Source organism: Dermochelys coriacea, chromosome 15 (assembly GCF_009764565.3).
Source record: "Dermochelys coriacea isolate rDerCor1 chromosome 15, rDerCor1.pri.v4, whole genome shotgun sequence".
NCBI lineage: Eukaryota > Metazoa > Chordata > Testudines > Dermochelyidae > Dermochelys > Dermochelys coriacea.
Window position 1 is genome coordinate 8,756,154 of NC_050082.1, and position 12,795 is coordinate 8,768,948.

At 46.5% G+C, this 12,795-nt stretch overlaps 1 protein-coding gene across 3 annotated transcripts in view; it reads right to left on the minus strand.

Annotated features, from left to right (window-relative positions):
- Nucleotides 1–12,527, minus strand: part of KSR2 (kinase suppressor of ras 2) — a 288,181-nt gene extending 275,654 nt beyond the window's left edge. For 2 of the 3 annotated variants that reach the window (XR_005289112.2, XM_038374065.2), the window contains exon 1: nt 11,677–12,527. Coding sequence is in view for 1 of the 3 variants with exons in the window: in XM_038374065.2 (XP_038229993.1) it covers nt 11,677–11,856 (180 nt within the window). In the remaining 2 variants the exon portion in view is untranslated. The remainder of the gene's footprint in view (nt 1–11,676) is intronic. The other variant, XR_005289113.2, reaches the window with a different exon arrangement.
- Nucleotides 12,528–12,795: the final 268 nt, after the last annotated feature.

Genomic DNA, 12,795 nt, shown 5'->3' on the forward strand with positions numbered 1-12,795 from the left:
CAGCTGACGGTGTGTACTGAGCACCCTTACATTTCCCAGAACAGCTACCTCAAAAAAGAGATGATCCCAGGAAAACATGAACAGGTGGCAATCCTAATCCTGACTACTGTGGTCATAAAAGATGTCAGGGCCCTTTTCACAAAGTAGTATGGTAAACCGCAGTGTCCATGCCAAGGGCCTTCTTGGTTATGGACAACCTGACTCTTTTAATTCCCCCCTACAATTTCAAATGGATGCATTCTTCTTCACTTCCTGTCCTAAACTGTTGTGTTTCTGTTAAATGGCTGCCACATTCCACCCCAGAAGTGACTGCATTTTAATGTTGAGGGAAGGGATTCCTGCACAGACTGTTTGAAAAGCACTTTAGGATCCTGGAGGATAAAAGGCCCTATAGAAATATAAGGTATCATCATTACTGTTAATTTATGCATGAAAAGTGAATGTGCAGATGTCTCACACTGGAGACCTATGTGCACAAAATGAGTGTGTGATTGCAATATTTGAATACTCTGTTCAATTTTTATGCATTTAATCAAGCTAGCTGTCCATAGAATTTCTGAAATATGCATATATGGCCATATACAAACATCTGATAGGACTCAGTCTTGGGCTTGCAAGATGAAGTGTAGCTGACTTTGCAAGGTACACACCAATACATGCCCACATATCCGAGGGCTGGATGAAACTCGTAATCTTATTTTAGAAGCATTCTGCAGAATCTTGCAGTAAATTAGGCACAATACAAAGTTATTTAACCCTTGCCTTGCCATAATCTCCAATCCTCCCCCCTTGAGGTGAATAACAGAAATCCTATCGAAGGAAGGAGAGAGAGGATACCTGTGTCTGTGTCTCTGGTGGCGTTCATTCCCCCATTCTGGAATCCCTGCCAGAGAATGCTTTCATTCTAAAGACACCTTAGAGAGCAACGTTTGGCCTGGGGAATGCACCAAATGGGATGTGTTTTCAAAATGTGGATACTTCAAAGCCCCTACTAGGGCTTTATTCCCCATCCTACCACCACCACTGCAAACAATTCACATCAAACACAGCTAAAGCAGTATCCTGGGGTAGGGCAGAGCCTGTCTTTTTGTTGTGTGTTTGTACAGCATCTAGCACCATGGGGTCCTGGTCCATGACGAGGACTCCGAGGGACTATGGTAATAATATCATCCATGGGAATACAGGATTTGCCACAGCAGATCAACCCTCTAGTTCATTCACTCCAGCATCCTGCCTCCAGAAATCTCTGATGCTTCAGAAGAATGCAAACCTTTCCCCCCATAATGCTGCTGCACACTAATCAACATGCACTTTGCAGACAGCAACTCCTGCAAGGTGCTGAGGCCCAGATCTCCAAAGAGATTTAGGTTGCTGATTTCACTAGGAGTAAGGAAACTAAGTATCTTTGAGGATCTGGGTCATCGTGCCCACAACTCAGAACGAGAGGGGAAGGTACCCAGCATCTAACAGAATCGGGTTCCTCACACACGCCTGTACTTGGATTCTTATTCTGTCTATCTGCAGACCAAGCACGGTGTGTGTTCTTTCCCTTGGAGAGCACAGGGGTACGGTATTTGTGTATTTTCCCATTGCATTACAGAGTGTGTGGTTGGGGCGGGTGTCTTCACAAATGGCAAATGTACACAAAAGCTGGGCATGTCTATGAGCCTGTTTATGTTTCCCATGGCAAAACAAATGCCAATTCTACAATTAAATAAAAGGACAAGGATATAACACATATCAGTTTGTTGTAGATTTACAATCTCTGTCATGCACTTGAAAATGACACACTCACTGATCACCTTTTCAGAATTTAGAGCGATGCTATCACCATTTTCCCTCTCTCTCCTCCCCATATATATTTTTTTTAACTCTCTGTTTACACTAGCCCCTTGGTAGCTTGAGAATAAAATCTATTTTCCATTAATTTTATTCTCTTCCCTCCTTCCAATCCACCCCACCCCCATTACCTCATCAGCACACTTGTTATTAGTGTAGGGTTTGCTTGTGAATGCAGAAGTGCTGGCATCAGTTGATCGGGATGTTTATATTTTAAGAAAACACATTGAGAGGTGGTCCAGTTAAAGACATCGCTTTAAAACGTACTAAGTCAAAGAGGCTGGGTAGTTTAAAGAACTGATAATGGGACCTGCGAATTACAGGCTGGACTCTGATCTCGCTCACACAGAAAATGAGGTTTCTAACCCTCACAGTTGCAGAGAAAAGCTTGAAAACGTGATCCAACGGCACCCTAAACCAGAAAGCAAGTAAAATGAAAGGCACTATTTTTCTTTAATGTCATGATTTTGGGGGGCTTGGCTCCTGCTTTTTGAATGCTGGTGGTAGGCCATAGTGAAATCAGGAGCAACTCCACTGAAGTCAGTCAGATCAAAATAAGAGCCTTTCATTTGTTGGATACCACTTCAAACCCTATTTGGATCAGTAACAAGTGAAAGAAAGTTATTGCCATCCAATGACTGTGTGGTGGATCTCCGCCCATTTCTCAGAAGGCAGGTGAGATAGAACTATTGATTACAGTTATTATGTATTCATCACCAGTGATGTGCTAGGCACTTTAAGACATAGGGAGATGAGATCCCTGCCCCAAAGAGCTTACAGTCAGAGACCTGGTCTACTCAGAAAACTTGTATCTCTATCTCTATCGGTATAGTTAAAGCACTAAAACTCACTTGTGTGGGTGCAGTATAATTGTACGTAAACTGGTATAGCTTATTCCTATACCGGAAGAGGAATATGCTCTACTGGTATAGGACACTCTTATACCAATATAAGTCTCCACTCTAGGGGATGTACTGGTATAACTATATCAGTTTAAAAAATAATCACACACTCTAACTCAAAGCATTATGTATGGCACAAGCACTGGGTGTAGACCAAGCAGAAGTCAATTTATCCATAACCATCCTGACAGGCTGTAACTGGCTCTCTGACGATAGTGTGATCAGAGGGGCCAAGGAATGAATGGGCCACAGAGCCTGAGCTCCCTGCTCATCCGAGGTAGAGCAGTGTTGAAGCATACTGGCCAGGCCAGGGACGGGAAAGCTGCATTGCAACTGTCTGTGATGTACTTACTGGCTTATGGGATGGTTAAACAAAGGACTTCAACCGCCAGGGCAGTTACCTTTCACCAGCACTAAACATACACACACACATACTTGGGGGAGGGAATGAATTTAATGGACTTAAAAATAAAGGGAAGAAAACAAAAAGTCAGAGTGAGGTCAATGCTTGGGTCAGCCAGCTGGGACAAGGGACCCCTTGCATATTACATAATGTTACGAAACACTAACATGCAGTGACATTTCTGAAGGGCTTTCTCTGCCATAGTGGTCCCGTTAGCTTATTTCCTGGAACATGATGTGTTTCTATGAGCACAATGGGGCCCTGAGCTCTGTTGAAGGCTAGACGCACCACGGTCATTGGACTGTCAGTATATTATTATAAATTATTATAATACATTGCTGGGAAATACAGGCTTAGGGCTGTAAACAATGCTGGCTGGGAAATGCAGCACTGACTGGAGCTACGCATAGTGTAGGCAGGTGCTCGGCACCCGCTGTCTGTACAACTTTGCCAGCGCACACCAAATCGGACCGGTAACATCCCTGCTGCATCTCTAGTGCAAGTCTCTCCTTCCCAGAGATGTCCAGTCCTATTAGAACAAATGCAAAACCTTAGCCCAGCATGGGCCACTCAGAACTTCGCACTACCAGCAACAATAGAAATCCCTTTCACTTCCTCCAAAAGCACAGACCTCAAGCCACATGAATTAAAGAAGGCTCTTCAACTGTTAGCCATACAGGGTCTCTGAAACGTAGTTGATCAGCTCTGATCCTATTCCATAGAAGGCAGTGGAACACACTAGCCAGTACCTTACATTATCCAAATGCAAGGTGACAAGTGGCCACTGGTGGCTAAATTGATGACAGGAAACATTTACACTAGAAAGGAAATTCAGTCGCCAACATTTTTGATCCAGATGTCAAACATTCCAAAATACGAGGAAGTTTGGATCCAGTGTTCTTGTCTGGCCTATTATTAAGGATAGGCCATTTACAAAATCTGGCTCTAAAACCAGATTATAAACACACCCAAAGCTCCAGACAGTTTGGATCTAAGGTTTTGGTACTAGTTGGTATTTCACTTGTGTCCTGAGGTGAAAAACCCAGGTGTCTTGAGGTGAAAAAAAAAAAAAAATATCTAACGGCTCCCTCAGTTCACCTCTAAAAATAAGGAGTAGCGTTGGTCAAAGGACTGCTGCTAACAACGGGGGGGGGGTCCGAGAGCACCTCAAGGTCGCAAGAATCCCTTTGAATGGAAAGTGAACAACCGCAGTATAGTGGTTGCTACCAGCTCCCTCTATAATTACACCATATGAAATAAAAAGAATCACATATACTATTAAGATGGTAAAAAAAATTAAAAAAATTGAATTGAGATAGTTATTTTAACCCCTGCCAAATCACGATTAGTTGATCAGGATTAAGTGAAAAATACAAGACCCGATTCACCCCTTGGTTACTCCAGGTTCACATCAATGTCACTCCCCTGAACTCAACAGAATGGAGTTACACGGATGTATATCTAACCCCATCTTTCCTGTATTCTCTCCTGCACTATGCACACAACCACAGGAAGGATCAAAGCTAAAATTTGTGATTGTTATTAGCCTTACAGTAGCACTGAGAGGCCCTAGTGGAGATTAAAGCCCCATTGCTAGGTATATATACATAGCAAGAGGCAGCCCCCAAGAGCTTACACACTAAATAACAAGACAGCTGGAGGGGGAGGAGGAAACACAGGTATGGAGTAGGGAGGTGGCTTGCCCGAAGTCCCAAAGCACGAGAGATGGTGGCAACATTTCCCAAGTTGCGGTCAGGAGCTTGCTCCATTGAAGTATCAGCACACATCAGCACATCATGTAGCTACATAATTCCAGCAGGGGGGGAATCTTATTCACATGAAATGTTTTTCTAAACATTAAATAATTTCTAAAAATTGCAATGAAAACATGCTAAGTCAGAAGTGTTGTTTAATCACTTCCCCCTGATAATACACCCTGTGCTGTGCAGTGCGTAGCTGCCCGCATTGTGGACTCCACCGGACACACACTATGAGCCCTCATTCCAGCTTCCTTAGTAACCAAGGCCTGATAGCCCACTGAAAACAACAGGAGTCTTTCTCCATTGACTTCAATGTGCTCCAGATCAGGCTGCAAGTCCGGCGCTGTTCCATGAGCGCAGGAGCTAGGCGGTTCTTTTTATGCCACATGTTGACAATCAAGCACTATCTGACTTGGTTCTTTGCAGGCAGATGGAAAGCAACAAAACACCTCCTCTTCTCTGGGACTCTGAGCCTACGTCATGTCCTTGGGATTTGAGGGTGGCAAGGATCCAGGGCCAAGTTCTGAGCTCATATAGGCTGCTGTAAACCCAGAGTAATGCCACTTGAAACCCACTGACTTTGATGCAGTCACTCCAGATTGTACCGGAGACCAGAATCTGACCCTGGGTTTACCATTTATCACTCCCTTACTGGAAATCATCTTGTTTCTATAATAGAAACACCATCAGTCAGCACCTCTATGAAAACCTGGGCAGATGCTTTTATCACACAGCTTACTCTTACCACAGCCACCTGTTGACTCAAACAGAGTTCGCCGACTGAATCAGTAGCTGTCCACAGTTTCATTCTCCTTAGTGCAGCCGGGCCTGCGTTTTAAATCAGACACCGGTGATTCGCCCCTGCACACTCATGCCAGACACACAACAGGGGATTCCCGTTTTGCTTGGCTCACACTTTGCGGGAAATCCCTCCCAAGTGGTTACTAATTCTGCACCACTCTACCTACCTGGGGGATCAGAATGATTCTCGCATCAAACTTCATCCCTCAGAGGCAGCATGGTCCAGTGGAGAGGGTACAAGCTCTGCCTCTGGCCCACTGTGTGACCTCAGGCAAATTGCTCCTCCCCTTTGTGGCTCTGTGCCCCTCCCACCCTTTGTCGGATCTGTTCAGACTGTGAGTGCTTCAGGGCAAGAGCTGTCTCTTGCTTCGTGTTTGCACAGCATTGGGCACAACAGGGCCCTGATCTTGGTGCCTCCAGATGCTGCTGTAATACAAATAATGACCAGTCATCATCCTCAACAAAATGCTCTAAGGCCCCCACCCCAACCCACTATATTAGCAATACTTGCTATTGATGGAGCATATTTCAGCCAAGGAACTCCACGTGCTTCGCATTCAGTAAGCCCCGTAACACTACTCTGAGGTATGTACCTTTGATTATCCTCATCACACAGATGGGGAAACTGAGGCATAGACAGTTAAGTGACTTGCCCAAGTCCTGAGTGAGACCTGCTCTAATCACTAGATAAAACTCTCTTCTGTGGGAAAGGAAATTGTTTGACCTGTAATAATAGGAATTCACCGCCCCATGAAACCTGTTTATGTTTCATGAAACCCAATGGCCATGTTAAATGCTCCGAGCATGTTTATTGTAAATATAAATCAGAGAGAGCAGCTTATTAAGAATGACATGCATCGTAATTGATTGACACAAGGAGATTAAGGTGTTCCGATGACATCAGGTTCGATCAGGGGGTTGCTTTCATGGTTTATGGAACTGCAAGGTGCACTGAGATTGTAAGCTGTCTGGGGCAGAGACCATCTTTGTGTTCTGTGTTTGTACAGCGCCTAGCACCATGGGCCTCTGGGCTGTGCTTGGCCTGCTAGGCACGATGGTAATACACATCATAATGATAGCCACAGTGGGAAATGATTCATGGTGGTTTTTCAGAATGTTTTACTAAAATAAGGACCTGCTATGTCTCCTAGGCCTGGTCTACACTGTGGGGGGGATCAATCTAAGATACGCAACTTTAGCTACGAGAATAACATAGCCGAAATCAGCGTATCTTAGATCGACTTAGAATCACTTACTTCGAGTCCTCACTGCGCAGGATCGACGGCCGCCGCTCCCCCGTCGACTCTGCTTCTGCCTCTCGCAGAGTTCTCTCTCGTGGAGTTCCGGAGTCGACGGCAGAGCGATCGAGGATCGATTTATCACGTCTACACTAGAAGCGATAGACCGATCCCTGATAGATCGATCACTACCCGCTGATCCGGCGGGTAGTGTAGACGTGGCCCTAGAGGCAACAGCAGCATGAGCGATATCTGCTGACTGCCTGTGGAAGGCAGCACTGGTTAAAAGTGCCCAGACACCCATGCAATGTGTGTGGTATGAATGCGTAGGGTATATGTAGACCAGAAAAATGGCTCTATTTAGCCTCTCATTAGATTTTCAGGGGTGAAGAAGGAGGAAAAGTTCCCAAAGATGCAGCAGAGGATAGACTGCTAACACATCACCCATTTGCCTCATCCCCCAATTGCTGCATCTCTCCTTAGTTGCCATAGCATATAGGGGCCAAGATCTTAAAAAGTAGCTAGTGATTCGGTATGCTTTGATTATGGAGCATCATCCTTGAAAAGGGCCCTAATTCCAGAAAGTGCAGACCACATGCTGAAAACCAATGGTGGTCACTGACGACAGGCACCCAAAATCACTGTTCACTTTTGAAAATCTTGGCCAGAGATTTTTGCATAGCCATTGGCTTTGTAAACTCTAAGCGACTCCAATGCAACTTCAGTGCCTCTCCACTGGAAAGCTTTGACTGAAATGTTTTAGTAAGTGGCACGCCAGAGAGAGCAGGCTATTGGCTCACAGGAAAAGATTCATAGATTTTAAAAGTCAAAAGGAATCATTATGATCTTCTAGACCAGGGGTAGGCAACCTATGGCACGCGTAGCTGATTTTCAGTGGCACTCGCACTGCCCAGGTCCTGGCCACCGGTCTGGGGGCTCTGCATTTTAATTTAATTTTAAATGAAGCTTCTTAACCATTTTAAAAACCTTATTTATTTTACATACAACAATAGTTTAGTTATTTACTATAGACTTATAGAAAGAGACCTTCTAAAAACGTTAAAATGTATTACTGGCACGCAAAACCTTAAATTAGAGTGAATAAGTGAAGACTTGGCACACCCCTTCTGAAAGGTTGCCGACCCCTGTTCTAGACCCACCTCCTACATAATACAAGCCACAGGTTTGGCATGGGCAGAGAAGTGCATGATCCTCCATACCAACATGCTGCAGAGCCGACAGAGAGGGACCAATCCTAAACAGGAGATCCTAAATAGGTGATCTCCATGCCCACTAAGTCCTTGGCTTCTCCACCGAGAACCTCCTCCAGGTGCTAGTTGTGGCTGTGAATTATACGACATGCATACTTGCAGCTTCCACTCATCCCAAAGGGTAATTGGTCCAGCCCACTCCCCCTTTCACCCGACCCTCCTCTCTTAAAAACCAAACCACATGATGACCATAAGTTTCAACAGCAAGTAACCATGAACACAAATGTACTTCATTTTAATTTGCTATTTAAATAATGTAAATTGTAGATCAGCTCTGGGCAGTAACTTGGTAAAAATGCCACAGTGGGGTTCCCTAGGCGTTGTCTCTCTGGGAGTTCAAAATCCTGTCTGCTTGATTCACAAGAGAGTTTTGCTAACTCTCAGCCTGACAAACTCAGCCTAGGATCTGAAAGCCAAGCTGGGTTCTCTGGCTCATGCGCTATCACTGGAATGCTAGCAAAGATTCTTCAGGACAAATTCTGCTCTCATCTATGTCTGGAAAATCCTGTTGCTTTCAGTGTGGCTGCACAGGGATAACGGAGGATTTTTAAGAGCAGGTTGGACAAACACCTGTTAGGCATGGTCTAGATAATACTTAGTGCTGTCTTGAGTGCAGGGGACTGGGCTAGATGACCTCTCGAGGTCCTTCCAGTTCTATAATTTTATGATTTACTATGAGGGCCATTTCAGCCTCCAGAGCAGCCCGCAATCTAGAGAGATGAAAGGTGTCAGAAAACCACCTGTGCCCCTCCGTCTCCTTGACCTGCCCCTTTTGTGCTGCACCTCCTGGAGGTACAGCAAAGAACCAGACCCTAGGTCACCAACATAGGTCAGTGGAGGCAGAAACCCTGAATGTGTTCCTCAACATAGCTAAGCTGCTCACTGACTTCAACAGAAGTTTCTCATGAGTAGTGACTGCAAGATCATGCCAAAGTCTTTACCATCTGGGGCTAAGTTTGCTCAGCGTCTCCAAAAGCAGGAAGTTCACCCCGAAGTGGGGGGTAGCGAGGCGGTCGGGGAGTGTTGCAGATGAAGATAGCAACTCCTCCCTTTCAATGGGGGGCCCAGAGAGATGGTATTTCCCCAAGAGTGGGCAGTACTGGCCAGGGATGCACTGACTCAGCACAACTCTATTATAGCCTCTGCTAACAAGGCTCCTATGAAGCCCCAGAATGAAAACTAAAGGTGCCCCTGAAGAACCTCCAAGAGAGGGTGGCAGTGCCGTCCCTGGTGGCGAATCCCTACCTCGGTGCAAGGGCTCAAGAAGATGCAGTTTGCACTTCCCAAGCAGAATTTGGACTCTGATGTTTTCATTGGTGGTTCACGTAAAGCATGCTGCAGGTCATTCCAGCTGCTCATGGACAGGGGTCTTCGTCGCCAGAACCGCCACTGCCTTCTTGTAGAGAAAGACACAGTTTTCTACCCTGCAGGCCTAAAGTTAGGCTCCTAAAGTCATAGACAGGCACCTAAATAAACTCTGGCCTGCCTATCAAAGCTACTGAAAGAGACACAGTTATTAAGGTGCCCATTTAGGTTTTGGGGAACCTAACTTTAGGCTTCCAGGTTGGACAAAACTGCATAACCTTCTAGTACACATAGTAAAAAAAGCAATGAGAGGCAATAAATCCCCAGTGAGCAACAGCCATGTGACAAAGTTAAACATCTCCTTTTCAACATGTTTCTCCAGCAGCATTTACACCATGTTATGACACAGTCACTTCCTTAGTTCCATACTCAACAGCTAATTTTCGACCTATTTGCATCTTCCACATAAAACAGATTGGTAATAACAAAGGACCCAGCTGTTCTCTACCTTTTGCACACCAGGATCCCTCTTCCCCCTAGCTAGGATCCCCAGATTGAGAACTCCTGCCCTAGCAGACTTTGTGGAGTCTCTGACTTCTATTTAAAGTCTCCCGTCTATTTAAAGTTATATCCACACATTCAAATCCTCCTGAAACTGGTAAACATCTAATTATCTTAGCATACTTGAAAGAGAGCCTACTTACATTCAGATGGACTGGATGATCTGATAGCCTTGTCCATTTCTAACTTCTATGGCAACTGCTCTGTGATTTTTTATTTATATTTCTTTCACCTGTAAAGGTCCTTTTTCTTTTCTTTTCTTTTTTTAAATCACTAAGCTGAGACTTCTTTTGCTAAATCTTAAATTTGGAGGGGGGGGGGAGTTAAAATGCCAAGCTGGAAACCCACACAGACAGGGGAGTCCTAGCGTATCTTTTTCAAACACAGTTCTTTCACTGAGGTGGAGCAGGCAGAACCACTGCCCCGGATTACAGGCCAAAGTCTAGCTGTATCTGGGGTTTCTGTTCTAAGGGATATGCTGACACAACCTTCTCTATAGCAATGCTGCCAGAATAAAATGCAGCAGGGTCTGTCACCAGCACACTGCCAGACATGGGAGGCTTCAGGCCTCAGAGTCCTTTTAAAATCCCTGTCACCTCCATCTCTACAGGTGGAGAATGAGGACAAGCATCCTGGTGTCATGCATGACAACCGCATGTTGTTCACCTTATTACCATCCCAGCCACTGGGAACCCACCCCGCCCCCACAAACCCCTTTTCTCTGTTTCCAGCAGGGCTGCCATTACTACTGGCAAGTACCACCCAATGCACATTACCCAATCCAATGCACGCCTTGGGGGATCTGTCTTTTCCCCCTAGCCCTCCTGGCATTTAAAATGAATCTCCAGTGCGTACATGCAAGTTATTTTTAACTCCTCATGATCACTCCCCTGCAAACCAGGCCTTTACGAACTGCCATCCCAGCCCTCTCTGGATCTCTCGCAATATACACAGGGCTGTTGGCAAGAAGCATTTTACCTCCTTGTTTGCATGAAACCAAAAGATCTATTTGATTAGCCTAAGGCAAGATTAGAAAGATTCCCCGCAGCATCACTTGCCTTCTCCCAAGAGGGGATCCCCAGTACCTCTATTCACCAAGGCAGGATTTATTTATTTTTAAACATGCAAATTGTTCATTACACCTTAAGGTGGATTGTCCACCCAGAGATCTGTGGTTTGCAATGCAAAACTGAATGCCTGCCTCCTGACGTGCAAAAAAATCAGAAGAAGACACGGGAAAGAACACTATTTATAGGCAGCCACATTTGATGTGCAAGAACCACCTTTTGGCCACCTGCAGCACGCGCAGGCTCATTTGAGCTCACTGCAGCTCCTTAATTTATTACACTGCACACAAGCCCCCATTGTATATAAACAAATACACAGTCGGGGGGAAGGGGGGAGAACCTACCTCCCTTGCAAAGACTCTCAGAGAAATAAATGCAATTGAAAAAGAAGACAGGGTTTGCCAAATTGTAGAAACATACAAAATCATGCATATTTCCCCCCCCCACAAGTATAATCGAGGCAGTGGGGGGAAGGGGGGGCAGAGAGCTTGAAATACTCTTTCTATATTTTTGCAAAGGTAAAACCTACCTCTAGGGTTCTGATCTCTTTTTGCGTCAGGTCGTTGGAAGTGGCACATTTGGTCCGGAGCCCCTCCAGGTTGGAGATGCTGATATCGATCATGTTCTGGACCAGCTCGCACTGCTGCAAGGCTTTCTGCAAACTCAGATGCTGCTGCTCTTCGCTTTTCGTCATGTTTTCCTCATCCATAGCTCGCTTTGCAGCCCCCTCCTCCTCCTCCCAGATCAAAGGGATGGTGGTGTCCCACTCCCCCCCCCACCACCCCCACCTCCTCCTCCCCACCCCTACCCCTCAACAATGCAATGTGAAGGGAGCCAGCATCTTTCCACTGGACACAACAAGCCCCCTCCCAAATCAAATCAAATAAATAAATAAATAAATAGCAAGAGTGGATCTGATTGTGTGTCAAGCAGCCTCCATTCGAGTGTCCTCTCCCCTACGAGTGCCTCCTCCGAAGGGGTGGGGGGAGAGCGCGCCGGAGAGATGCTGACACCCCAGGTAGTGGTGCTGATGCTGTGTGTGTGCACTCAGGAGCCGGTGGCGGTGGCAGCGACCGGGGAGCCTCTCTGTTTACACGCCAGCTCCATGCAGAATTTTGGGTGGCAGTTTCTTTCTGCTCACGGAGGGTGAGATCCGGGTTTGCCCCTTGCAGTGAGAGGCTTGCATTGTCCACCTGGCGCTGGAGGCTGTGGAGGTGGGGATGATGGGAGGGGGGCGGTGTGCATTAAAGGCTCCTCCAAGATGCTGTCTGCATTGCCTCCTGCTCTGATGCTGATGCTGCTGCCTGGCTCCCGTGCTGGCTGCTGCATCCCCTTCTGCCTGGCTCCCACACCGACATCTTGCCTGTCAATCAGCGCGGCCCCGGGAGAGGCGCAAGCCCGTGGTGTGCGCGAGCCGGGCTTGCTGGGCAGGGAGCGCGCAGAGGTTCCACGAGGGAGGGCGTGGGAGGTGGGTAGGGGGTGTCTGCAGAGGACCACAGCAGGGGCACCCCAGGGTGGGTGTGGGGGAGGGTTCTGGAGAGGGGTGTAGCAGGGGCACCCCAGGGTGGGTGTCAGGGAGGGTTCTGGAGAGGGGTGTAGCAGGGGCACCCAGTGGGAAAGAGGTTCTGCAGAGGAGCACAGCAGCGGC